General features: G+C 42.8%; 1 protein-coding gene and 1 long non-coding RNA gene across 4 annotated transcripts in view; one reads left to right on the top strand and one right to left on the bottom strand.

Annotated features, from left to right (window-relative positions):
* Positions 1-4,771: 4,771 nt before the first annotated feature.
* tbx3a (T-box transcription factor 3a) lies at positions 4,772-13,053 on the bottom strand. 2 transcript variants are annotated; one of them, XM_034602898.1, is made up of 7 exons: positions 12,662-13,053; positions 11,308-11,590; positions 10,560-10,706; positions 9,489-9,565; positions 8,839-8,996; positions 7,639-8,282; positions 4,772-6,546 (listed from the first exon to the last, which is right to left on the bottom strand). In XM_034602898.1, the coding sequence occupies exons 1-7, from the start codon at positions 13,051-13,053 to the stop codon at positions 6,103-6,105; spliced, it is 2,145 nt and encodes a 714-aa protein (XP_034458789.1). In that variant the 3' UTR covers positions 4,772-6,102. The 2 variants fall into 2 exon arrangements, with proteins under 2 accessions (XP_034458789.1, XP_034458790.1); XM_034602899.1 differs by having other exon boundaries at positions 6,103-6,546; positions 11,323-11,590.
* A 6-nt stretch (positions 13,054-13,059) lies between these two features.
* LOC117771987 overlaps positions 13,060-26,620 on the top strand; it is a 38,481-nt gene continuing 24,920 nt past the window's right edge. Inside the window, exon 1 of one of the 2 annotated variants that reach the window (XR_004615693.1) lies at positions 13,060-13,421. This is a non-coding gene — a long non-coding RNA (uncharacterized LOC117771987). Of the gene's footprint in view, positions 13,422-13,646; positions 13,758-26,620 lie in introns of those variants that run through there. The other variant, XR_004615695.1, reaches the window with a different exon arrangement.

Genomic DNA, 26,620 nt, shown 5'->3' with positions numbered 1-26,620 from the left:
CATGAAGCTACAGGTTTTACTTTGGTCGTTTATTCAGGTGACAATAATCACATTGAAATATTTAATATCAGATTAAACCATTAATAAGTACAATACTTATTTGAATGCTCCCAATAGGTGATCATATTGATGTGGCTAAAATGCAAGGTGCCATTTATCTATATTAGTGAGGAACTTTATTGTCCATGTTGCACATGAAATATATGCAGGTTTTGATGAGCTTTTTCAGTTTAGTCTGAAACTACTGCACTTTGAAGTTCATCTGAAGGCCTTGGACTGAGGACCGACAGATTATTATTCACAGAAAAGCTGCATGAATGCGTCTAAGAGCTTTTACGAAACACATGAAGTGCCTTTATGGAGAAATGGTCTAAATCCTTGGACAGGCTATCCACAAATCATTTTTCATGTAATTCCAATTTTTTTGGCAGAAGTGGCATCATGTGGCACAGCTGAAAAAACTGCCCCCCCCCCCCCCCCCCCCCCCCCCACTACATTTTGTAATCTCATGCTGACAACTGATTCGACAACAGATTACTGTGCTATCATGTCTGTGGCAAGCCGTGACACACCTCGACAGCTGCAGGGCGGCTCATTATGACTGAGGGGAATTAGGGCGGACAGCCACAGAAATGGAGAACATTTCGCTGACTGACAGGTCGGCGTGTTCGTGAGCTGCAGACGCCTCAGAACAAAGTCACTTTTACCCTCAGAAGTGATATTTTAAGCTTCACCTTTTCACAACAACACCAGTCCAAGGGGCTGCTCCCGGGCTTGTTCCTTTCTGAAACCAACAGTCGCTCAGGCAGAAATCAGCCTTCGACTCCACAGCTTCTGCAGACTTTCATTATCACCTTCTGTTTGATGTAGTTTTAGTTCCGGCACTCTGGCCTCTCCTTTTTTTTTCCTTCAGGCAAAATCTTGCATAACCACACATTGAAAACCCCCGACCATCACATATGGCTCAGCTGTCATTCTACACTGTTGGATATCATATTCTTATTTTGCATATTTGGAAAGGCCATATCAAAATTAAACCACATAAGTTGTTGCTATTGTCTACGGATTCAGGTGATTTACAAATGAAACGATTGAAGCCACCCCCCAATCTCACAAAGTTAAATGAAAATCACACTTAAGAGTCATTGACAACAATTTCAACAATGAAAGTAATTATATTGACAATAATAATGTGAAATAACTGAGAATATTAACTTAATTACCAGAAATATTTACATGACTTCATTTCATGTCATAAATTGATTTGTATATTTGGATTTGCAATAAAAAAAAAAACTTTGCTCCTAAATGTATTGTCATATCTTTAGACATGTTTGCATACAGTATTTTTTTAAATAGTGTCATTAATATTGACTGTAAATCAGCATTTATCATTTACACGATGGATCACTACCCGGCAGTAATGAACTTAAAATGTTCCACTGTCAGAGGATCCTGACTCTTCAGTGGAAACAAAACAAGATAAAGAAAATATAAGACCACTGCTGTAAAACTGTGTGGTCACTTTCTGTAGTGATGTTCTTTGGACACTAGAGTGCGCTGCCACACCATAAAATAACAAGCTGCTGTGGTCATGAAATGATTCTCAGAACCTTAAAGCAGATTGAAATATAAAACGCACTGATGGCTCCATGTGAGTGAAAACTATTATATTTAATAACATGACTGGTCTTGACTCTGTTGTCCACTTCTTCCTCTTTTGATCAGTATCATCTGTAAGATATTTCCTTTTTTTTCTCCAGCCTGGCACGAGGCTGGAGAATCCACATAATGTTTCATGCTGTTTCTTTCGCCCAGTGTTTTTGAGATGCACGATTAAAGGACACAAAGCCACTGAGAGGATGGTGGTCACTGATAATGGAGCCGTACAATAGCAGTAATTGTTGTTTTTATGTCAGGATTGTTCATTCAGGCAGAAATCAAGTGCGGCCTGCTACTTAAACTGACTTTGGGTTTAGTTTGGCATCACAGTTCCCCTCAGAGGACCCTGTTCTGATTGTCTTATATCTACAGCATCGATTAAGAATAAATCCTGTGGGACCATTTAAAATATTTTGTGGTTTGGATCAAATAACAGACATTTAACGTCAATGCATTTACTTCCGATTGTTTGACTATTTTTCTACAAAGAAAAGTGCATTTATTTATCAACGTAAATGCAGTTTTTTCCTGAAGCAGATTTTTTTGTTCTTTGTTGTGTTTATGTAAATTATAACTACCCTGGCAGCAATATCATAAACTCCCCACATTCACAAACAGACAAACCTACCAGCCCCAATTTAATTTGTGATCTACTCCGCAGCGTCTCAAATCATTTTCAAATATTAATGGAACTTGATGAGGTAGAAAACATCTATAACATTAATGCAAGTATTCACTCTACATGCATTTACTCCAATTGAAAATCCAATGAAGGCTGTGAACAAGATACAATAAACTGTCAGCAAATCTCGGACAGCGTCTTCTTTTCTTGTTTTATTCTGTTCAGTTGTTTATTTTATAGAAAAAAACAGACACTTTTTTATTTTTCAGATGCAAAATACTGAAACGTTTTTATTTACAGATTATTACAGATACTTTTTTAAACAATCACTTCAAAGTAAAAATGAATCAGGTGAAATGCCCTTTATTTACACAAGAGTTTTACATTGAATGTTCATATTTGACCCATTTTCATTCGGTAAAATCAGATGTCAGAGCCTGTTTAGAAAAGTTGAGCCAATAACTGACCTTCTGGAATTGCACGTGAGACAGTGAAGCTTGACAGAGGAACAGGAGCACCAGAGGGATTTTTTTCTTCACCCGTTCATCCATGTTTCACTGCCACTAGATGGCGCAACTGGCCCGTGACCCACACTGCAGTGAAGTAACCTGTTGGGCGGATTGGACAACCCAACATTTAAAAATATCTTCTCTCCTGAGTGCAGCCCAAAGGCAGGAAACACTGACAAACATCCCCAGAGCTGTCATATAGTTAAAGACTTCACATTTGAAAAAATATAAAATTCTCTCGAGATAACTGCTGAGTCAATATCCAACAGAAGAAAGGTGCAGGGAAGAGGAGGCCACAATAAACATCATAGCAGGTGCACTGATAGCATTCATAATAACAGGTTTAGTGATTTATATTCTTTTTTTGATTAATTGCTATACATATAATAATAACATTAGAAATGTTTATAATGAATTATCTGCACACTGGATATCATATGGTCCTTTATTAGGGGAGTTGTCGTAACGCAGATTGGATGTGGTTCTTCATGGCTGAGTGGTGCCATCGAGTTTCTTCTCCTTTGTCTTCTCTCTCATATTATTTCTGGGCCTTAGGTCACAGCTTCTCTTAAGCAAATCTGCGGTTTGGCCCCTGGTATCAGGAGGTGAAGCTCCGAGCTGTTGACGCGCCTGCACGCTGCTTCTCATTTACATAATGTTTGCAGGCTGTTTGTTGAGGCTTGTTGTGCACAGAGCAGATTCGTCTCTCGCGTCTTCCAGTGTGTTCCAGCACATGAGGAGAGTTTACAGTAGCTGATATGTGACCAAGTCAGCCACTCTTTATCTCTGGCCCCCTCCTCCTCCTCCTCCTCCTCCTCCTCAGTGAGTTGTCACCCCCTGATCTGTCCCTTTTTTACTTTTTTGTTTGCTGCACTGTGCTTAATAAACCGCTTGGGGGCGTCCCACCTCGGTGCGATTACAGACGCATTGTCGCCTCCCGTGCAATAAACCAGGGAGATATGCCCGTGGAAGGCGCCAGGTGAGCAATAAGACGGAGCAATCGAGACAGCGTGTGTCATGTTTACACCTATTCACCAGCGCCGGGCTCGCTACACATTAACCAGACTATACACAAATAAAGATATGCTCTTGATAAACTCATGACTGGAGGTGCAATGTGGGGAGGGTCATCAGGGACTGGCACGCGGCCTGTCCAAGTTGTTTCACTCCGGGCGGAGAGACGCACCCATCAGGAGCGTCACATTCATCCATGTGGCCACTTTTCTTTCAAACTTAAAACCATTTATGCGTAATACTTTTATGGAAATATTACTTTTGGTGACTTCAAATGGCCACGTCAACATCTTAGAAATAAAGTTGCACCAAAAGGAAATATAGTCCAGATCACCTCAGGTAGGTTGGACTGCTTGGGATTAAATTCCAAATAGCTTTTTTTTAGGATTTTAAAAGGTTATTTTCCACATTTCACCATCTCAAAATATCAACTTTAACCCAAATATTAAAGAGAGGGGTCTTTGCAACAGACGCCAGCAGGACTAATAATAAAACTCTCAATTACAGTGCAGGGCTTCGTGAATCCCAGGTATATATCACCTGTGTGGCTGAGGGGGTCTCGGGGGTCTGTCCCTCTCTGATCAGGCAGACATGGTTTTGCTGAGTTTGGGTACATAGGCCTGGAAAGACTCTCCTCTCGCTCTCATAGAAACCGTCTATTTGCTGGATGGTCCTAAATCAGCCAATTTAAAGTGGCGCATGCAGGCGACAGCTTCTGCAGCCAGCAATTAGTCCCCACATTTTATTATGGGATCAAGCGAGGAACACACACTAAAGAACCGGCATTTCAATATTATTTTATTGAAACTTTCAAGAACACGATGTTGATGTTGTAAACTAGACATAACTCCAATACAACATAACCCACTGACAAACTTAAGAAACACAAAAAGAAACCTTCATATTTTTTTCGATTATGCGGCACTTTCACGACCAGGTTCGCAAAGTAATTCTTTTTTTTCAATTTTTAATAGCAGAAAAATAGTCCACTTTTGTCACACTCCAACGACGCCTCCTTGTTTTTTTTTGTTTTTTTTGTCTTCTAAAAAAAAATTATAATAAGAATATTTTTTTTCAAGCCATTGGTGCAGTGCGTCGTCGCTTTTCCCATTCGTTTTGAAACAGTAGCACTTCACACACGGGGACAACAAGTGAAAATACAATGGCACATGAGTGTGAGTAACTATCAGTGGATATTTTTTTGATGGGGGGGGAATAAAGTCCATATTTTTTAAGGTGGGTGGAGGGGGGGGGTATAAATGCAGATGGCAACAAAAGGATAATAGCCCACAAACTATCTTTACACAGGTATAACGACAATAAATTAAGAACAGATCCCTAGAAACAAACTACTCCGTTGTATTTACACGCAATAACAATATGAAATAATTACATAAATATTTTATATATCCCTATGTACACCTATAATCAATACTACCTTTCACTTCTTTTTTTTTTTGTATTTAAATTTCTGCTTCCCTTTGACAATTGGCGTAAATTCCGCATGCCTGGGTCATGGATCTGTCCCAGAACAGCATGTCAATAGGCCTATTCTGATAATGAAATGGCATCTAGGAAAAAATAAATGTCTTTTTTTTAAATCCTTAACCAAATTAAATGTGGTGAGTTACTTGTTTTTCGTTTTAATTTATTTAGTTTTTAAAAGTAACATTCGTTGGGGTTTTTGGGGGCATGCAACATTTGGCCAATATATCAATGAATAGTGTACAACAAAATACAGCAGTCTTTTCTATTTTTTTTTTTCTTAAAAAAAAAAAAAAAAGGTAGATTAATCGATAGAGAATTCAAACAAGTCAAATCAATTCAGAGTGCATATTAAAAACACGTTTCTCCTCGTGTACAATAAAGTTGGGAGACGGGACACAGCAGCAACTTCTCCCAAATCTGTTAAGTCACACCCATGCCAACTTTTTCAGTTTCAATACTTGTACGGTATTCAAATGACAGGATAGAAGTGTTTAATTTAACAAAGAGAAAACAAAATAAGAGAGAAAGAGGGAAAAAATAGGAAACATGTACATATCGGATGTGTATTAACCAAAGTGCATTTCAGAAACTAAAACGTCCATCAGTTCAGATTTTTTTTCTTAGTTTTCTTAGTCATGAGAGTTTCAAGAGTGTCTCCCTACAGTTTGTCTTCTTCACCGTCAACACTTGTCATGAGAGAACAACAAAACGAGAAGAAGCAGGTGGTGGTGGTGGTGGTGGTGGTGTGTGTGTGTGTTTTTAAAAAATAATGATGATGATGATAATAATAAAAAGGGAAATCAAATCCTAGGGGGATCCGCTCCGTGGCCTGTCCTGATTCGAGTCCAGTCCACTGACCAGGCGCTGGATGCTCTGCAGCTCGTTGGCCGCGTCTTTCTCCGAACAAGTTTTTGGGGACATGGACACCGAGGATATGTTGGAGTGGCTGGTCACCTCCGATGTGGAATCCAGGGTGACAGCAGACACCGGGCTGGCCGGGACCATGCCGTCCCCTTTCAGGTCGCTCCCGCCGCCGGCCATGGAGGGCATGGCGGTGGTGAGCAGCGTGCTGTCCGGTACCGTCATGGGGAGGGAGTAGGGGCTGTACCTGAGTCGGGGGCGCACCGCGTTCAGGAAGGGGTGTCGGTGCACAGAGGAGGCGGCGGCCGCGGCGGACGAGGCCGCTGCGGCCGCTGCCATGTACGTGTAGGGGTAGTGGAACAAACTGCCGAAGGGGGACATGGCGAGGCCCTGTGGAGACAAGGAGAAAGAGAGTGAGCCTCTGAGTGGGAGCTGGCGTTAACACACAATACTAACACACAGGTCAGAGTAGGTTACACACGTTAAGCACAGAAAATGGTGGAAATGGAGCGGTTCTGCGTGGGGAGCAGCAGTTTCACCAGGCGCATGTATCGTGGAACAAATGCGTAAAATAGTAAAGCTCCGGAGTGCTGCGGGCCTTACTTCCACTGTCCCATGTAAAGATTTTCGTCATGCATAATAACGTTAGTAATGCATCGTTACAAAGCCAGTGGCACCGTCTGACACTTGGCTAATGGACTCCAAAAGTTGGTCCAAAACGCAGATCTGATATGGGAAGTACAGACCCAGGCTCAGTGCTTCCATTCACAGAGGCTTTTTCTCACAAATCTGCCCCAAACTAAACATATTCTGCAGATAAAGCTCACCCGGCGTGTAAACAGCTTTTGGTGCCCGTTCAAGAATTTTCTAAAATCTCATGCTGCAATCAAACACCGGGAGTTGCACTTGTGGGAACTATTCTGAAAAAAAAGGGGGCTAAACGGAAAAAACGACAAATTTGTTGTCCATAAAACATAATGTTGTTTCCCTCTCTGAGCCAATGAGGCAATTTAATACGCTAAAACACACCTAATGAGGTCCACATCAAAAAAGGAAAATATTGCCCAACACCTTGTTGTTGCAATGTGATCTCTGTTTGTGTTTAGGTAATGTTTCTCAGGCTAATATCTAAAACAACAGTGTAGAGAGAGGTGATCCAACTCGGTCTTTAACAGTCAAAATATAATCACCTAACTTAACTCTGAAACTCTTTGGCTAAATAAACAAACGCGCACAAAGACGCACATGCGCAAACTGACCCGCACACTCTCATTATCTCTGTCTTTCTCACACTCGTGTTTGAACGCACACAAACATGATGAGGAGGACATTAAAGGCATTTATATCTCAGACGTAGCCCATTAAATCTGGCATACAGTCTGCACGGGCCTCCGAGGCTTCAGTCTGCTGTGCTATACCACGCAACATGTGTTTAACGCAAAGCTGTGAGTACAGTCAGGAGCACAAGAAAACAGGTTTTACCTGCGATGCCAAGACATGTTGTTGCAGATGAAAGGGCAGGCCCGGCGCTCCCGTCAAGCTCTGCTGCGAAGATGCCATGCTCGCCGTGTCCATGGCGCTCACCCCTCCCGTGGACACCGCTGCCAGTAGTGGCCCCATGCCCGCGGCCATGTTTGAGAACGCACCTCCCATGTTGAACTGACTGGGGTGCAAAAGAAACGGATGCGCTCCCCCTAAGTGGTTGAAGAACTGCTGTCCTGTTAGGCCTGTTGGAAATCCGAAATTATGCATGTGGCTGTGGCCCATGTGCGGACTGTCCGTCTGCACGCTCAAAGGCATAAAGCTGTCCTTGCTTATCGACCTGCACTCGTCCGTTTTGGGCTGCTCCAGGCTGGGGCTCTTGAGGTCTTCTCCGGAGCGGGTGGTGCTCGAGATGACGGTGATGGGGCTCTGCCGAGAGTCCGCCTGGCTTTTCTCAGTCCTGGGGCCGCTGTCCCTCACCCTGCTGCTAGAGTCACTGCTGCCAAAGGCATGTCCCTTTGCTGGGCTCGCCTCGTGGTCCTTCCCGTCCTCCGTGGTCGTGGAGATCTTGCTGGAGTCCGGACCATCCTTGGTGTGTCCATCTTTGCTCTCGTCGTCGCTGTCCTCGTCGCTGTCACAGAAATCTGCACGAAGCAGGAGAGGGGAGAAGAATATCAGTTGCCTGTATGCACATTGGTGAATCATGAAAATAATATCTCCCACTATCACACATATGCAGCTGTAGAATAAGAAATAGAGCTGCAGGACATTTATTTAGTGGCCAAACAGTCTGAGTCAGCTAAACAATAAAACATTTAACCTTAAACGTCCATTACTTTCCGTAATATTTGAATATCTAGTAAAAAATTATGCACGTAGACGTTCATAACATCTTTTTTATTATGTGCTTTTGCAAATAAAATATTTTTTAGCCAACTGATATCTTGCTACTGTACATATAATATTCTCAATATTTAATGAGCATATTTATTTCTACAGCAAGGCAGCCAATGCAATTTCCACACTGCACATGGGCAAAATATCAGCTCATATTAGAAGTGGTTCATTGGCCATAACTACTTTACATTCATAAAGTTTACTCTCACTCTGCATACCTCGTAAAAAAAATCTTGGCACAAAGGAAAATGTTACGACTTTACACACAACCTCTGTGACCAACTGTGGGGTCCGCCAGCCTACCTTTCAGGTGTGGGGGCCCCACGGTGGACACGGCGGGGGACGAGGCCTGGCCGAAGCACTTAAAGGACGCCTGCTCTCCGGAGGAGTCGTCTGAAGCCCCGTTCTCCTTTTTCTGCTGCTCCTCGTATGAGCGCATGGATTGCAGGGCCAGCTGTTTCCTGTGCGGGAGTAGTACTCATGTTAGCCCTATTACAGGAGGTGGCCACAGCTCGCAGGTCAGAAACAGTATCAGCAGCAGGGGGAATGGTGGAGGCTTATTTAGGCTGGAGACCTATAGGACTGGCTCACCTTTGCAGCAGGTGAGAATAAAAAAACTATTACAGTCCTATTGCTTTAGCTGGAGGCTATTCACAGTAGTTTGGCACATAACCCAAGATGTATATATCTTACAGTGTCAGGGTTTTGAGGGAAGGTATAATTCAAAATATTAACTGGAAACTGAAGCTTCCAGTTTCTGCTATAAGACTTAAAGAATCACAAAGAACTCCAGCCTATTAAGGTTTTTTGATTAGAAACGGTGAAGAGCCAGACTCCCTGTGGGTTAATGTAAAGGCTATGACGCCAGAACACGCTGTCTGCACGTATAAATCTGAAGACATCTGGATTTTTTTTCTTCTTTTTTCTCTTCACATGCACTTTCACTGTCTTACCTCTTTTCCCGTCTCCCGTTGCCCGTGTCACGGAATCCTTTGGCGAAGGGATTATGGTCAATTTTCAGCTGGGTTATCTGCAAAGGACAGAATTGGGTGTAAATACCAACAACTTGGAATTTCACTTTCTGACACTGTTCTCATTCGGTCTCATTATTTTTTACAGCCTCAAGCTCTAAAGCTGTGGATAATTCCTGCAAGTTTATCGGTATTATTGTCTTCTGCAGGCTAAAGCTACTTCAGCATGCTTTTACAGGTAAAACACAAAAACAACAAAACGCACCAGAGCGCATGACTCCTCATTTTATCCTGTGAGTGAAATATACCCTTTTGGTTTTTTGTTTTCTTTAAAAAGTTTGCTAAACTTTACTCCCACACTTCCTCTCTCCCACCACTGGCAGTTTTTAACCAACTGCGCTTTGGAGGAGGTGGGGGGAGGTTTGTGCCATCGTTTCCCAACAATATCAAAGACTGGAGGAGATGATTTTCATTATTTTTATGTCTTACAGGGAATAAAACGTTACCATGCAGCCCAGCCTGACGCAACCAAACGTCCCTCCACCCCTTCCCTTCCCACACCACCCCCTTTTTTTTCATTTTCTCCATTCAACCGCACATTGTTGCCCCTCTTCTTTTTCTTCATCTCACAACCCCCAACCCTTTTAGCTTTATACACACACACACACACACACACACACACACACACACACACAGAAGCAGAGAGAGTGAGTCTGGGTCTGTGCCAAATCTTTTCCACGTGATTAAATAAAAGGAAGATAACCTGTATTACATTCCTCCGGAATTATTAATTTCCTACCGGAGGCAGCAACATCATTGCCCCCTCCTCATCCTCCTCTTCCTCCCACACCCCCCATTAAGACCCTCCACTCTCACACAGGCTCCAACAAATATGACATCTTTCATATTTTATGACAACAAAATGGTGCAGTGCAAAGGAAAGAGGGGAGCAGGCATGGCACGGACCAATACGCACGAAGCGTGCACATATTGGAGAACGAAACCAGCCCATGACGTTTAGCTGATGTGGGGGGCAACAGTCATTGTGCTTACCTTGTCGTTTTGATACGCAGTCACGGCAATGAAATCCGTCTCAGGGAAAACATACGTCCTGAAGGTGCTGTACGGGAGCTTGAGGATGTCGTTGGCGCGCACAATGTGAAACCGAGGCTGGTATTTGTGCATGGAGTTCAGAATGGTCTGCAACACACAACCAGGAAGAAGGAAAAAAGAAAAACAACAATAAAAAAAACCATTAGCGTTTTATTTATGTCGCACTGACATTTCAGTGCGGTCGTTATTATTCGCCCTTAGGCTGCATTACACATTTTCTTCAAATGTTAACTTAAATCATGCAGCAGGAGTTAAATCATTAGCAGGAAATAAATCTGATAAATGATTATATGCTATCAAATAAATGCAAATATATATATATATATAAATAAACATCCAGGGAATTATTTTGTGTTGAATGTACAAACATTTCTATAAAAGGTTTAAACAGTTTTAGCAGTGTGTAATTATATACAGGGTTTATATAGATCTACAGACCTACTTAATTGGGATAAGTAGGCCATAATAATTTAACATGCAGCTCTAAAAAATATCTTACAATAATGACATTTCAAATATTTTTTAAATGGTAAAATGTCCCTAATTAATAAATAGCAAATCAACAAATATCATGGTACTTTACATGCTTCAGATAAAAATACACATGCGAATAAATACATCATGCACGTGCAACACATTTGGGTCTATGCTAAAAGGGTATTTTGATAAATAGGAAAATTTGACATACATTGGTTGAACTTACAAATCCATGCTTGTCCGAGATGTTGTTCGTCAGCTTGAGTTTGTGAAAATTGACGACTTTTGACATCCACTGTTCGCCAGTAGCCGGACTGTCCGGGTGAATGTACATCCTCTTTGGCATTTCGGGGTCGGCCTTGCCCGCCACCATCCAGCGGGAGTTGTGAAACTTGTACCTGCAGTCGTCGGCTGCAACTATATCCATCAAGAGAATGTATTTGGCCTTCTTGTCCAGGCCAGTGCACCTCACTTTGAAAGGGGGGAACATCCGCCTGTGGCAGAAGGAAGAGCAAATACACATGATGTGGTGGCAAAAATAAAACAATTCACCAATATGAACCAAAACATGGATAAATATATAAATGCATGTTTTTGTAATCTTAAAACCATCTTAAATCATGTAGTAATAGTTTAATAAATTCTGTGTTGCAGCCTTACTTGCCCTTAAATTGTCTCCTAAATATAAGTCAGCTGAAAAGGTGTTTACCATTCTGCATAAAATAATTAGACCCAACTCCCCAGCAGCGAGTTCTTCCTCCACTAAATCCCCAATTAGTATATAAGACCTGATTTTAAGGCTGTGTGGATGGTGTCTTGATTTTTAATCCCCTGAGAGGCTGACGCACAGACACAGCAGCCATCTTTGTATGAGCCATACTGTCACTGTGGTGATGGCGACAATAATCTAGTCAGAGCTGCACACACTCACAGTTGACATTTCACTGCATTAATCCGTCAACGTAAAGTTTTGACAAACCGGGCATGAAAATGAACAATGGGATTAAACAAAGCTTTAGCAAGCGAGGAAAAGAAAAAAACATCAGGACATTTGTATAGATCCACGAAGTTGGAGGCTATACTGTGATTTCAGGCTTATATACCCTTATAAATACTTTTAATAAAAATATATATATTATCAGAGCTAAGAGTTTATTTCCAATCATTTGAGCAGGTTATCTCTGATTTTGCAGGATGTGAACACAATCTCTATTTGTCACCTACATGTGAATAGTCAGTTTTTGTGATTTGTTTTTATGCTGTGGTGCAAACATATAATAGTGTAATTAAATCCATATCTTCATGACATATTTGGGACAAGTAAGTAGCAATAAAAGGGTAATTTAGCCTATTCAAATAAAGGTTTGAGAGCATTAAATGAAAAGAAGCTATTATCCAGAGATTCATACATTTAACTCCAAGTGGCACGTGTTCAAATAAATACCTATGCATGTCTATAAAAAATAAATGCATCCATAACTAGTTGTCAATATATAAACTACAACAGGCTTTTGCATATTAGATTTGTTTTTGTTTCTTGATGCAGACACAAAAAGTCTATTCACCTTCCGGATTTCGTGATCACCATCTCGGTGCCTCTCTTGTGGAAGAGCTCCCAAAGCTCCTTGGCTTCCAGGTGAACTTTGGGATCGTCCTCCACCTCCTCCTCAGGCTCCAGGGTCTTGAGAGGCCTGAGGTGGGCGGCCGCGGCTTGGTGCCCCAGCGAGGAGAAGTGGAGGCCGGTCTCCGCGGCTCCCATCAGCTGGTCCATGATCGGCTTCCCCAGGGCGCCCGGCAGGGACAGGGAGCCGCCGTGAGGGAGAGCCAGGGCCGGGAAGAACGGAGGCTGGTGGCCCAGCATTGCGTTCATGGCAAATTCCGGTCCCCGGTGATGTATAAACGGATGATATGCCATACTCGATCCTTGTATGATTGGATCTCTCATCAGGAAGTTCATCCAAGTGCAGGCAACAGATGTAGAGGAGTGCTGGATGTGGAGCACTACTTCTAACAGCAGGGACGGTTGCGCGCAAGGGGAAAATAAAAAAAAAGGAGGAGAAACTCAAATCTCAAGTTTTTTGGAAATTCCTCCTTCAGCTCTGCAGAAATAAGTATCCACTCTTTTTCTCTGACAAGTTGCCGTGGGAGTCTCTGCAGTCCTTTTGTGGAACTGTTGGTCAAAACTCTGCCCGGAGAAAGGCGAGAATGTTCTCCATTAATCTTCAGGAGTGCTGCGAGACCGATTTTCTTCAGAGGCTGACGCGCACCGGACACCTCTGCGCGTCTCGCTGGCTCTCGGACATTAGTCGAATTAAACCAACTCGGGTGAGTCACTTAATTGACCGAGGCGCATTCTTTGCTCTCCTGCTGCCGTTTTACAATATCGGCATTCCTGTTAAAACGCGTTCCCTCTTATTGGCGTCCGTCCTGCAGCGGCGAGGGCGACGTGTTGAAATATTTCGATAGCGCCGAATAATCCCGCTGCCTCCACTCGCTCCGGACATGCACCCTCACACGCACGCACACACACTTTATTCCTCCGCTCCCCTCCGCGCACACACACATTTCAGAGAAGGACGTGTGCAGAGAAAGGAGTCCGCTGACGGCCAGAGAGAGCGAGGGAGAGAGAGAGAGAGAGAGAAAGAGAGAGAGAGAGAGGTGGTAAGGTCCCAGCTCCGTGATTTTCCTAGCGCCTCTGTGGCCCATAGGGTTTCATACTGTATGGATGTGCTGCATGTTACGAGTGGCAGCGCCCCGTTTGATTGGCTCTTTGACGCTTTCGGACCAATTGTGTGGCTGCGTGGGCGTGGTTTTGACAGGTCGGGTGGAGGGGACAGACTTCAGACTTATAAAAAGGTGTTTGGGGAAACTCAAAGGAGCTTTGCCGTGAAAACACCACCGCTGCCTGAGCCAGTGTTGTGTGAATATGTCAACATCGTTACAGAAGTTGCGCTCTCGGTCGATCCCGTGCGCACTGGGGAGGGAGAGCGCGCGCAGGCGAGCCACAGCCACGCCGGGGAGCCGCGGAGCTCTGTCGGCGAGATGTTGTGATTCTTGTCGGGCTGTTGACTTCCTTGTCCCGTGGTCTTATTGACACACTTTTAATGTTGCGAGTGCATGTTTTTAAAATAATCATTCATAATAATAACATATATGGTTGAACCCTGGTGATATATATATATATTTATTTTTTTATCGCCGTTGAAAATCAGCCAACATTTCCTGTAACATCCTCGTCTGAAATCACAGCTCAGAGAAATCTGATCGCAGGACTGGACGAGCCGCTCGATGATATAAATTCATGTAATGTTAACAACAATGTTACGACGCTCGATAATTATGATACCGACACTTTTATTTAATTATTTTCAGAATGATCACGAGTTGTGTGTTTATACATTTTCTTACATTGTCATCTTGGACATTTGCGCATATTCTGCTGCAAATCTTCACTCCCATTTTTTCCTCTGCTGTGATTCTATCCGTGTGAGTGAAGTCCGCTGAAAACACTGTGTGGAAATGTTGTTATCGATGAAACATGAAGCACTGATGAAGCCTTTTGGACGAGATGTGGATATATTATCATTTTGCCCCTGAAACTATGGCGAGAAATAAAGCCTGATCATCACACACCACAACTTCGCACGCAGAGGGCAGAGACTAAGAGGATGCGTGCACTGGTGCCTTTTCCACATCAAGACTCCTATTAAAAACTACATGTTCAGTATCATGCCCGTCAGATAAATACACCACGCTCTCCTTGCACAACTGCCTCTGGGAAACAATTCAATTTCACTCCCAGTCTGCAAAGTGACAGCTGCATACCCTGGGCCAAGTGTGCGTTATTGATAATACAAGGCTCATTTTTATTATTTCTGTCCGAGCAGTAGATTTTCGTATTTCTGTCATAACATCAAAGCACCTCCAGGTCTGCAAACAGTCGCGTTTTATCACCGCGAATCCGTAAGAAAAAGACGCACAGATCTGCCGAAACAGAAAGTAGAAGCGTGCAAGTGGCTCACTTGCACTATTTGGCTGAAATAATATTGCTTTTGTGCAAAGCTGTGCGCCCCTTTACGCACAGAGTCGGGCTGCAGGGCTCCTCAGAATGCTATTTAACCACAAATTCACAAGTAAACACGAGAGTCGTGTCCAGTCAGCCACCTTGGACAAACATTGACCATCAATTCTCAGTCAATTGTCTGTCTCCGTGGATTCAGGCGGGGACCAGAGCCGCCGTGGTGGATCTCAAAGTCCTGGAGGGCGTCCCTGCAGGGCGGGTCGTCACTAAAGAAGCAGTATAAGGCCCCATACACTGAGTTGTGACAATATGCTCTCCTCCTCCAACATTAATGCGTCTGCCAAGTGGTCAAATCTGTTTCTATCCTTCCAATGGTGTGTTTGTAACATTTAAAAATTGTGATGGACTTGTTGGTCACTGTTTACGGAAGCCTGTGTCAAGTGTGTGTGTGTGTGTGTGTGTGTGTGTGTGTGTGTGTGTGTGTGTGTGTGTGTGTTTTGGAGCTTGAAATAATCAGTGAATGCCTTAGGGCTCGTATTGGGAGCCTCTGTAAGCATTAACCTCAAATGAATTCTCATGCATGCAAGTATTAGTGAGGAGCCACTGCTGACATGTTGGGCAGGTTTCGCTCACTGCAGTTCAATTGTGGTCTATCATGATGTGAGTTATAGTATCACGGTGCCCTGTTCATCTTAGATTTGGACGGATGACAAGGTTTTGTCTTAGAAAAGCTACTCTAACACCTGTGGGTGTCAAAATATGTGTATATGTACCCACTAGTGTTTTTTCCATGCGGGGAAGATGCACAATTATATTCAACGTATGTGTTGCATGTTATTGATTTCCTAGAGAAAACCTAATGTGATATTTGTTGATCAGCTACTGCAACATCTGACTGAATGACATATAGCTAACCCTTTACGTGCATAAGCTCCAGAAATTGCACGGTGCTTCTTTCCACCAGCCTCCGCGGGGCCTTCCATCCCTCTCTTTGTGTGACTGAGGTCAGGCCTGTGTCAATTACTGGGGCTTATTCTTCTTTAAACACTCGGCCCCATTAGCAGCACATTTCAATTTAGCAGAAGGTGTCATCAAATAGGAAGCAGTGTTGACACGGCGGCAGCCTCTCAGTCTCTGCGGCCGGGCCGGCTTCATTAGCTAAGCAAGTAGAGAATGGTCAATACACTATATAAACTTTTACAGGGTTAGGGCTCTCAGGGAGTCTGAGAGGCTATAAAAAGGTCTGAGCCGAGCTGACACCGCTGATTGATGAAGCCAACTTTGTCAGCGCTTCCCTTTTATACATCGACAGAGATCACGCATATCAAAATCAAAAGGGGCAGCGTATGTGACGGGACAGGCTCTAAAACGTCTCCCCTCCACGCGTGTGGGTGGCTGGCTTCTGACAGTTCAGGGTGACGGCTTGTGTTTTAAACTTGTCTAATATGTGAAAGCATCATGCTGTAAACACTCCACACAATCTCCTCCTGCAGATTGTGTGGAGTGAAGTAAAATAACGTGTTTTGAGACATTAGCTTAAAAACAGCTCTTTTCATTTGGTGAAAAAATAACTTGCAACCCCCCTGTGATTTTATGTCTTTTGTTTTGACTATTCACTCCCTTTGCAAAACTTAAAATATTATCAATGCAGAAAACTGCTTTAAGGTCATGGGTTATAAAGCCCCAATGCCCCAACTCCACACAACAGCTATGCTGTGTAGGTTCATTAAGCAAAGCTTCAAAGACATTCCTGGAATTGATCACGGAGCTGCAAGTGATGTAATGTATGCTGTCCTGTTTATTTGCAGATTGTTAATGATAAGCAAGGACAGACTTGGTGGCACCGCTCCTGAATGGAGGAGATTGTCTGGTGAGAGTCGTCAGCCCTAACACGACGTGATAGGGAAAGGAAACATCACAAGATTCGTATATTCAACTAATGACTCCGGACTTCATTATGGACATCTCCACAGAAGGGGGAGATGTTCAATAACGACTTTCTAAATGCAAACCGTTTACCTCAAAGACTTAGGTGGGGCTAAAAGTGATCGGCTACATTTATATTGCCCCAAAAAGGGTGCGGATTTTAAAATGCACTTTTCAGAATCACACGCATGTTTTTAGTCAATTGGCTGCAGGAATGATAAAAGTCTTTACCTGTTGATGAATTGTCCCTGTCAGGCATTCGTAGTCAAGTCAACCCTTGCTCTCATCAATTCCTGCTGCGGCAAGTTATAGGTATTGATGAAAAACAATTTTAGTTAATTAGGGGATGTGCTTATTGATGGCGGCCCATTGACTACAGATTGACAAGGAAAATGGCAGCGTGCTGGGGGGACATTTGCTCCCGTGGTTGAGGTTGTTCATCAGCAGTGATGCAAGCTCATGGCTTTTAACTTAGTAGTTAAAGGAAGAGGGAATTGAAAGGTGAAGAATGGCATCTTTAGCTTTTGATCCATTATCTAAATAAGGAAATATAAGAGGCTCTGATCTTTATCTCTATGAACAACACACAGAGACATGACACAAAGTTTAAAAAAACAAGCTGATTCATTCATAAAATTATAATAGAAATGAGTGTCACAGATATAAACTCATAAAATATTTAGTAAATGTACCATGATCATAAATTAGACCTGACCTAAAATGTAATAAGACAATTATTTTATACATGCACAATATTATATACATATAGGTATTTTACAAAAAACACATTTTGTAAATCATAAGAGTTGTTTATAAATGAAGTTGTTTTGCACTGTCAGGAGCAGAGGCCCAGTAAACACCTGCCTAATCGTCCCTCTTCACGTAAAACAGGCTCTGCTCATTATCGCCTGTTACTGTAGAATAGACTGAGGGCCAAACAGCTGCTTTTCAAAGGTAGATTTGCACTTCTAGACCAGTGTACAGGCATGCATCACCTGTAGAGCACAATGCAGAGGATTTGTCTGCTCGGCCCCGTAAACAGCCGCCCGGCTTTCTCGGCAGCTCCAAGCTGTGCGATCAAGATGCTGGTGGTAAACGCCTCAGATGTGCACCATGTGTCAGAGGTCTTTAGCTTGCCTTACGTGCCACTACTCAGCAACACAAGAGATAAGCATCTCTCCCCTTTTCTATTCTGAGCACTTGAGAATCTTCCAGAGGCCCGTTTTGCATGCAAAAAAAGCAAACAACAGAAAATGGGAAGCAGAAGAATCCTCAGGTTATTTGTCATCAAGTTAGCGCAGTATAAATACGTTCCTGCTCTGGTTGGAAGAGGCACTGGTGAGGGATAATTTTGGGTTTGAACCAAAAATGGGTTTGGGTTTACACAGTGCAGTGGGCATACAGGGAGGCGCCCTAATGTGGGTATCTGCTGTCCATTTAGCTTCCCCGCCATTGGCACCGGCTTTGCACTGCTTTGACTTTACGGTCTCGCAAAGTAACAAGGTTTTGCAACTGAGCCCAAACTCAAGACCCAGTGCTTTTAAGAGGAGCATGGTATAAAGCGGTGCATTCCTCCACCGAGGGAATCTTGGGCTAAGGGGTTAGGGTGGCTTCTCTCTAGAGGTTAAGTGGGATAAGTGTGTGGCTCATGTCAACCCCACTACCCCCCCAATAGTTTCTGGAAAATTTGCAATGGGGTCAGATTGGATTACTTGTGTTTTGGTATTTACATGGAGACAGAGGGCTTTGAAATGGAAAACCATAGGCGGAAAAGCAAGTGCCATGCAGTCTGAGAGGCTGGGTAAGAGAAACCAGTGCTGATTTCCACTGATGGGACGGTTGAATACATGTCTTTTATGTCTCTCGGCCCCCACAATCACAGTTTGTACCGGGGAGTGGTGATTGGGGTAAATGGATCAAGTGCAATGCCAATCTTTAAAAGTAAATCCACGCTAAGAGCCGTGATAGACATTCAGTAGGAAATAAGGAGGTTTCAAGGCTTTGTGCTTATATGCTCACAGATCTTGGCCTGTGGGGACTGTGGCTTCAAGGGAGCTCCTTAAATGCAGTTAAGGAATTTTGCAGCACAGTTATGCTACATAAACAGCAGTACACCCATCCCTAAATGACCTTGTAAAAACTCACTGAGGTGTCAGATCCCCTCGAGGTATAGCAGCCAGGTCCTTCTGGATTAGTGCCTCGGGTAGGCCGTCATTTTTCCTGTTGGACCTCATTGCCGACCTGCTGGGAGAAGTGTTTTCAGCAGGATACTCCAGCCACTCCCTACAGGTGCTGTGTGCAGGTCTGATCCCATAATCCACCTATTTCAGTGCGGATTTCACTGAACCTCGTCCCAGTAGGTTTTTGTTTGACTGTGTTCAGGTTAAGGATTGGATGAATAAATAAAGTAGTAAAGCCTAATGAAACAAGAATCTATCTTTTTTTTTACACATTTCATCACCTATTAAAATAGCTTTAAACATGTGGTGGACTTTATTAAGAGGTACCTAATAATTTGAGCCCCTTCAGAAAACTTTGGGGAATAAAATTCTTCTTTGCTAATTAAACATTTGATGGAAAATCCAATTTACTTATAAATGCATCAAACCCAGTATTTGCTCTATATGAGGGAGTGTAGGTGAATGTTTATTCTGCATGGGGAAAAAATCCTTCAAACTTTATTCACATAATTGTCATATTCTTCTCACCGTTTCTGTTAAAACAGAAAGTGTGTTTTCTGGTTCTTTCTGATGGACTCCAAACATTTTAGATATTATTTGTCTCACTTTACTCAGATGCTGCTTAAAGCTCAAAGTCTGAATTTCATGCACACTAATAAATACGTGCAACAGGTGTTAAATGTTTATGGAAGCTCTTCATGTGCGTAAAACCTTTGCGCTCTGTCACAAATGTTTCTGTAACTTCTCCGGGCTCCTGTTTCTCCCCCCCCTCTCTCTGCTCCTGCTGAAACTTGACCTCCAGTTTCTGGGTGAATTAACGGTTTTGTCAGTAGCGAGAACAACAATTTGAAGTGTATGCGGCAAGCTCAAGCGGCGGCAAAGTTGAGTGCGGTCAATTGAATCTCCCACATGCTTCTCTGTCTGCGCAAAGGATGGACCCCTCTATTAAGAGTTAAAGCCATTACGCCTTGTAAATGTTTGCGCAGAACTCCTCTGGGTAGGAGTCCTACGTGAACATGTTTGGAGAAGGTTTTTAAAAAAATTCCTGAAACAGATTAACCAAAAAAAAAAGGATATTGGAATTAATGCTGTACTTGTATTAGTATTTGGAAATACTTTTACACATTTAAGAATAATTCATTAACTTGTTTCTTTGCAGCCACTTTGTCAGTTACAAAATAAAAGTATGATTTTATTTTGCAACTTTGAGGAAAAATATATTTTAATCCATGCCTTTGTTGCAGAACTGTACATTTCAATGTTGGACTTAAATCTGAATTTGATCCAGCAAATTAATAATGTTTGAATTGACTGTGTGTTTACACTGGAGGCAGATTAACTTGAAGTTAAGTCTCTTTGCTTTGTGTTGTGCGTCAACAGGTTTATGTGGCTTGGTGCACACACATATGAATGGGGTGTGTTCATTTAAAAAAAGAATACTCTACTGTATTTCCAGTTCGCCTAATAGTCTATTATGTTTGACATAAAACTACCAGTTCGCCATTTTATACTCTGCACTCAGCTATATCCGCAGAAGTGGAATAAAAAACCTCTTTCTTTAGATCCATTATGAGTTAAAGACAGATTTGGACCCACCTTTTTTCCTTTCATTTTTTATTAACTGTTTGCCCTCTCTGGGTTTTTTAATGTTTAAATTGCAAGTCGTCGGAGACTTGTGACATTTTGAAATACGAGTGCATGGTCGCATTTACTAAGTCAGACAATACACGAAAACCACATGAAAATCAAAATAAGTATGATGCGGTTAGGAGCCGTGCTTTCATTTGCTGAAGTACAGATGTTTTGCATAAAAGACATTTTTGGAAGGGGGTAATGATGGGGAGTATTTGAACGTAAGTTGAACCTGGTTGGCTTAACTCAGCCTATAGGATTCTACAGTAAACTGGAATAAAGCACGAAAGAGGCGGAATCTGTGCAACAGTTGCATGAAGTAGTCCACGCATGTTTTCCGACGAAAAAAAGAGGCCTGTGTCCCGTTGAAGGTCATATATGTTTATAGGCGCCTTCTTAACTTCATTTTAATCCGGTGTAACATTTAAAAGTGGATTAAGCAGGTTATTTCCACAGTAGTCGTGTGAGGATGTAGTTAAAACTGTGCGTAAAATTGCGTAAAATGAGGATTTATTTTTCAAACCTGCAGTAGATGCTGTTAACACCTGTTGAGTTTACCTTTATATGTTAATTCAATATGGACTTTAAAGTTTGTTAATTGTGACTCATTATAAATGTTCCATTTGTGTGAGTGCGCGCTGAAATCCAAACACATCCCTGCAGTGCACACACCGAGTGGACACAAGCACCCACCACGCAACCAACCAATTAAAATACGATTAGGAAACATCTTAGTGTTCCAACCGAGGGCAGTGAAAAAGCCTGTAACCTTTCCTCGCTGAGGTCATCCACCTAATAAGATCCATTGCCTATAGTGAAGCCGCAGACCTTCACAAATGCTCCTGGCGACCGAGTGTGGCCCCGGAGACCTTTGGCATACATGGCGGTTTAATTGGTCACTGTATTTATGAATAAGGTGGGATTCCAGTTAATTAGTGGAGAAGTGAATATGATTGAACATTATACGATTTGCTCCCGGCCCCCAGTTTGTTAGCGCGGATTTGGGATGGATCAGCTTTTGTGCGCGACAAATGAGAAGTGAGTAGCGTGGTGCCGATGCACAGTGTCGTTTTGTGGACTGGCGACAGTCTCGATTCATGGGAAAAACTTAAAGGAGACCCGCGTTATCACAGGACCTCATTATCTCATGTCTGCAACCATCCTTTGGGAGCAATCCCTAATCAAGAGTGGCACAGACCTACTTTGTGGAACTTTGGTATAATAGCCCCTCTCTCTCCCTCGCTCGCTCTCTCACTACAAACACACACACTTTGCGTGACGTGGGGTGCCGCATGACAATGTGGCAATGTGATCGTGGAATAGGTCTATACTCGAATCACCTTTGGGCATGAAAAAAATGTTTGCAATAATTGCACCCGCGAGTTTTCACACATGGATGCCCAAACACTTCCACAGCTCATAGACCTGCACATGAAGCGGGATTAATATGGTTATTTATTATTAATAGTAACGCTAAATGCTGTATGTTCTATATTGGAATAAGGAGTTTTCCAAAAGCCATTATTTATTTTAATTGTAATAGGTTTTTTAAGTTTCTTGGAAATAAGTTAAATTACTGGTTAAGTAATACAAATAGATTTTTCATTTTACCCACGGGGCTTCATTTCTTGCTTTTCTTATTTAGTTAAATCAAATTGTTTTTTTTACTCCCCAAACCGTCACTTTTATATTGTCTGTTGTCTTTTCCCTGCACAATTTAAGTGCATGACAGTGACAACACTCACACACACACTCACACACACCTCCGGGGGGAGTTCCCTTGCCGCGCGCACACAGCCCACGAGACGAGAGAAATGGTTCATTTACTTGACCATAAACCATTTATTTACCTTCAGGTGAGTGTCGCGGTGAGTGCGCGAGTAAAGATCGCAGGAGAGATTTACACCTGTCTCTCGTGCTCAAATAGAAGCAGCAGCCTGCAGCCTGCAGAGATGGCCGCTGGAGCCAGCTTGTCTGGGGCTCTGCTAGACAACCCCCCCCCCCCACCCCCCTCCCCACACCACCTCCACCCCCCAACCACCCCCTCCTCCTCCTCGTCCTCCACCACCACCACCACCACCACTGTGGATTAAAACAACATCATAAAAAATGACCATCAACGTGCGCACTGTAAACAGATTATTCTCCTCGGCGCCTGGCGCACACACTCAACGCTGCAAGGGCAAGACGCGCGTCCTGCAGCAGCAGCAGCAGCAGCAGCCATGTGTTTCCAGCAGCTACACGGTGGCTGCAGTGCTCGGTCATCCTTCTCCCCCCCCCCCCCCCCCCCCCCCCCAGACATTTACGCACACACACACACACACACACACACTTCTCAGGACACTTCCCGGTCATGTAAATACTGACTTCTTACAGGGAGGCTGCACGGGGAGAAGAGGAGTCACAGTCCCCACAGAGCGTATGCGTCAGGGAAGTTTTTGTACTCTGATACTTTAGAAAACTTAATTGGTACAAAATCTCACATGCAAGCGTGACCTTAAAAACGACGAATGTATTCCATCGCGTGACCTACATTATAAATAAACTGCACACGCACATATGGACGAGACCAACTTCACGTGACCCCTATTTTACCTGCCGCTGCGTTCCTTGATGAGCGTTGTCCATTAGAAACTCTGCGTTTATGACTGTCGTTACAGTTAAGTAGGCCCATGGCTGTTTCAACATGTTGAAGTGGCCTCGAAACACTGTTGTCTCTCATTTTTCCCCGGAGTAAGGTGCGTGCGTGAAGTCAGCTCCACAGCCTCTCAACCTGGTGAAATCAATTCATCACATTGGGAGCAGAGACGCGTGTCATCATTTCTTCATTGCTCCATGATAATCAGCCCGGAGATCTCAGGTTTTCAGTCTTGTCCTGCAGCATTCTCCACCGCGCTCCAGGCCCCCCTCTCCTAACGTGGATGTGTCTGTACTTTCTCCTGCGTTTAAAGAGCCTGGTGGCTTTGTTCACATGCAGATAGCAGCAGGTATTAAAGCCTGTAAGGTTTCAACAAGTTACACTTTAATTAAAATGGTTTTCATGATTTTAATCTGAGGTCATCAAGGTCACTTTTAAATGATCTGATTTATTATTGGTGGATTCATTAAAGTTTTGCCCACTTATATTTACACACAGTAGTATAGTAGTTAAAATACTCCCTTCTACCTATGTTGAGATAAAAATAACTCAAATACAAAATAATACAAAGATTTCAGGGACAAAATGTTTGGGGGGAAGAAAATCAACAGGACACCAACAAGAACAACAGCACACAATTAAAAATGTCTACTCAAAATAGAAACTCTACAAAAGCCCATGTCAGTTGCAAGGACACACACACACACACACACACACACACACACACACACACACACACACACACACACACACACACACACACACTGGTTACTCTGTTGGCCTGAGAACAGTCAGGGTGTCTAGTGGTCAGCCAGTGAATTTCATGCCCTATTGATGAGAGTAAGCCCCCCGAGGGAGTTCACTCTCACACTGTTACATCGGCAGTGTGGAGGGTTCTGCCTGATTCCTACAAATTAAAGGCTGTCAACGTCCACATTAAGCTCGGCTCTTCCGCCACTATCACGGATTTTATGCAGAGTTTTCTAGTTTGTCCACTTGTCTTGTAGCAAATCTGTGTAACCTCTTTTTCTGGCCTGTCTTTTCTTGTTTTATGTGGTGACTGCTCGGACTCACAGATAGAAACGTTTGCCCCTAATGCTTTATTTTTGAAATATGGGCCTAGACACAAAATGGGTCACGGGCCCCTTTTTAGTGGCTCTTTGTGTGACAGCGTTTGGATGAGCCTGGGTCACGGAGGCCAGAGTCATTTCATTCAAATTTGGTCTGAAGTTTACAATCGTGACTTAGTGTGTCCCATACAATCGTTTATTTCACTTAATGTCATTTAGATAATTTAGGTTTGGATTGTGCCCCTCAAACGTAAGACAATGGTTTGCTTTGCTTTCCATTGAATCCAAAGAAAAAACTCCCGGGTTCAAACACACTGAATAAGCATGATTGATTATTTGCTGAGTGAGCAGGCATAGGTCACGATTATTAGTCTCCTCTGGTAATGGAGGAGCTTTTAGCTTAAATACCGATATGTGGACGTCGCAAACTGTAAATTATCCTGGGAGATTCAAACTTGGGTTTTGTTGTGAAATCTTCAATAACGGTTTAATAGTTCTATCAATACAAATGCATCCCTCTGTCTACTGACAGCTAATGGATAAATTCAAAAAGTACGCCCCTTCTCATTTTCTATTTTACTTCTATCAGTGACTCATTCAATCATGCAACTCAGCCTTTGACATGTGTATGTTATTCTGAGAGGGGGGGGAGGTTGGTGGCCCTCGTGCAGCTCAGAAATTGTAAAAGGAAGCCTCCCATCTAGTGCGGCCATAAGGGAATACAGAGAGGGAGGCGGCAGGAGCAAATCGAGAGCGGTGATTTCCAAAATGGCTTGGCCATTGAATGACAATAGCCAGGCCCCTCGGCTTGTCTCTTTTTTTTCTTTCACTGCTGCAGACTACAAAAAACTAACATAATAAAGGGGGCAGAGAAAATTACCAAATGTGATTTATTCTGATTTGAACAAATCACTTGTGATGTAAATATGGCAGGAGGGGGATATCAATAGTAACCATATTTTCTAGTTGTCCGAAATTGGTGCCTTCTTTGTTCTTTGCGTTTCCTTGTGGCCAAAAAAACAGGGGTTTGGGGGGGGGGGGGGGGGTTCCCCATCAGTGAATATTTTGCAACTGCTGCTTCTTCCCTGTGGAATCCCTGACATTTTTTGTCAGTGAGCGTATCTACACTGAAGTTCATATTTATTCTGGTAGATAGTATTTGTTAAAATGCATCATTCAAGCATTTTAAAGGAGGAACTGACAGAATGACACAGCTTTGGGAGAGTTTTGAAGTAATGAGCTGTGTGAAATGGTGCAGAAGATGACATATAAAGAGCTGGGTAATTATTGTATAATTGAATATTAGTCAATCTAAATTATTTAAACACATGTCTTAACATTGATTATTGTCACTGAATTAGAATAATATGCTAAAACATTTATAGCAGAAGAGATACCTTTCTCCAGGTCACGTAATTTCTTCATTCGCAGTATTTTTTGAATTGTTATACGAGATTTGGTCCAATTTCTTATTTTCGGTGAATCCAGTGCCGGTGTTTCCAGTTCAACAATGTTTTCATCATTCCTCTAATATACGGCAGAGTCGGTGAGCAGCCCTACATATTCTCTCATCCGTCAAGGAAGATGGGGGGGGGGGGGATTTTTTCAATAAATAATTCACCACTGATAGCCAGCCCTAATGCTTACATGAACAAATCTCTCAGTTACAGCCATCTTGGGAGTAAGCCAGTCCGAGAGCATACTTAATAAACAAATACAGGGCCTGACAAGCTCTGGTTTCACCGATGTCTCTGTGAGAGGAGAGTATTTGAAGACAGTCGGTGAAACGACATCCTTTCCGCGGGTGAAGGTTTAGGGGTCAGGTGTGGGTTATTGCTGCAATGGTCTCGTTGTATTGTTACCGCTGATCCTCTGGATGGATTTATTGTCTGATTTACACGAGGCATAATTTCAATCCCAAAATTTGTTTACGATCTGTCACCATTTAGCAGGAGTTAAATTACAAAGGATTGTATCGAAACATTGCATAAAATACTAATGAAGAAATAATCTCATTCATGGACACGGGTATATCTCATCTGTGCAGAGGAATCAGC

This window comes from Hippoglossus hippoglossus, chromosome 12 (assembly GCF_009819705.1).
Source record: "Hippoglossus hippoglossus isolate fHipHip1 chromosome 12, fHipHip1.pri, whole genome shotgun sequence".
NCBI classification, from domain to species: Eukaryota; Metazoa; Chordata; class Actinopteri; order Pleuronectiformes; family Pleuronectidae; genus Hippoglossus; species Hippoglossus hippoglossus.
Note: the sequence above shows the minus strand (reverse complement) of the source record. Positions and strands in the feature narration are given on the sequence as shown.

Bases quoted from the DNA above. Each gene is read 5' to 3' on its own strand.
- tbx3a (XM_034602898.1), bottom strand. From the start codon at position 13,053: ATGAACTTCCTGATGAGAGATCCAATCATACAAGGATCGAGTATGGCA. The intron at 8,997-9,488 runs GTAAGACAGTGA...ACTCCCGCACAG, and splicing joins AACGGGAGACGGGAAAAGAG to GAAACAGCTGGCCCTGCAAT. The intron at 6,547-7,638 runs GTAAAACCTGTT...TTGTCTCCACAG, and splicing joins AACATGTCTTGGCATCGCAG to GGCCTCGCCATGTCCCCCTT.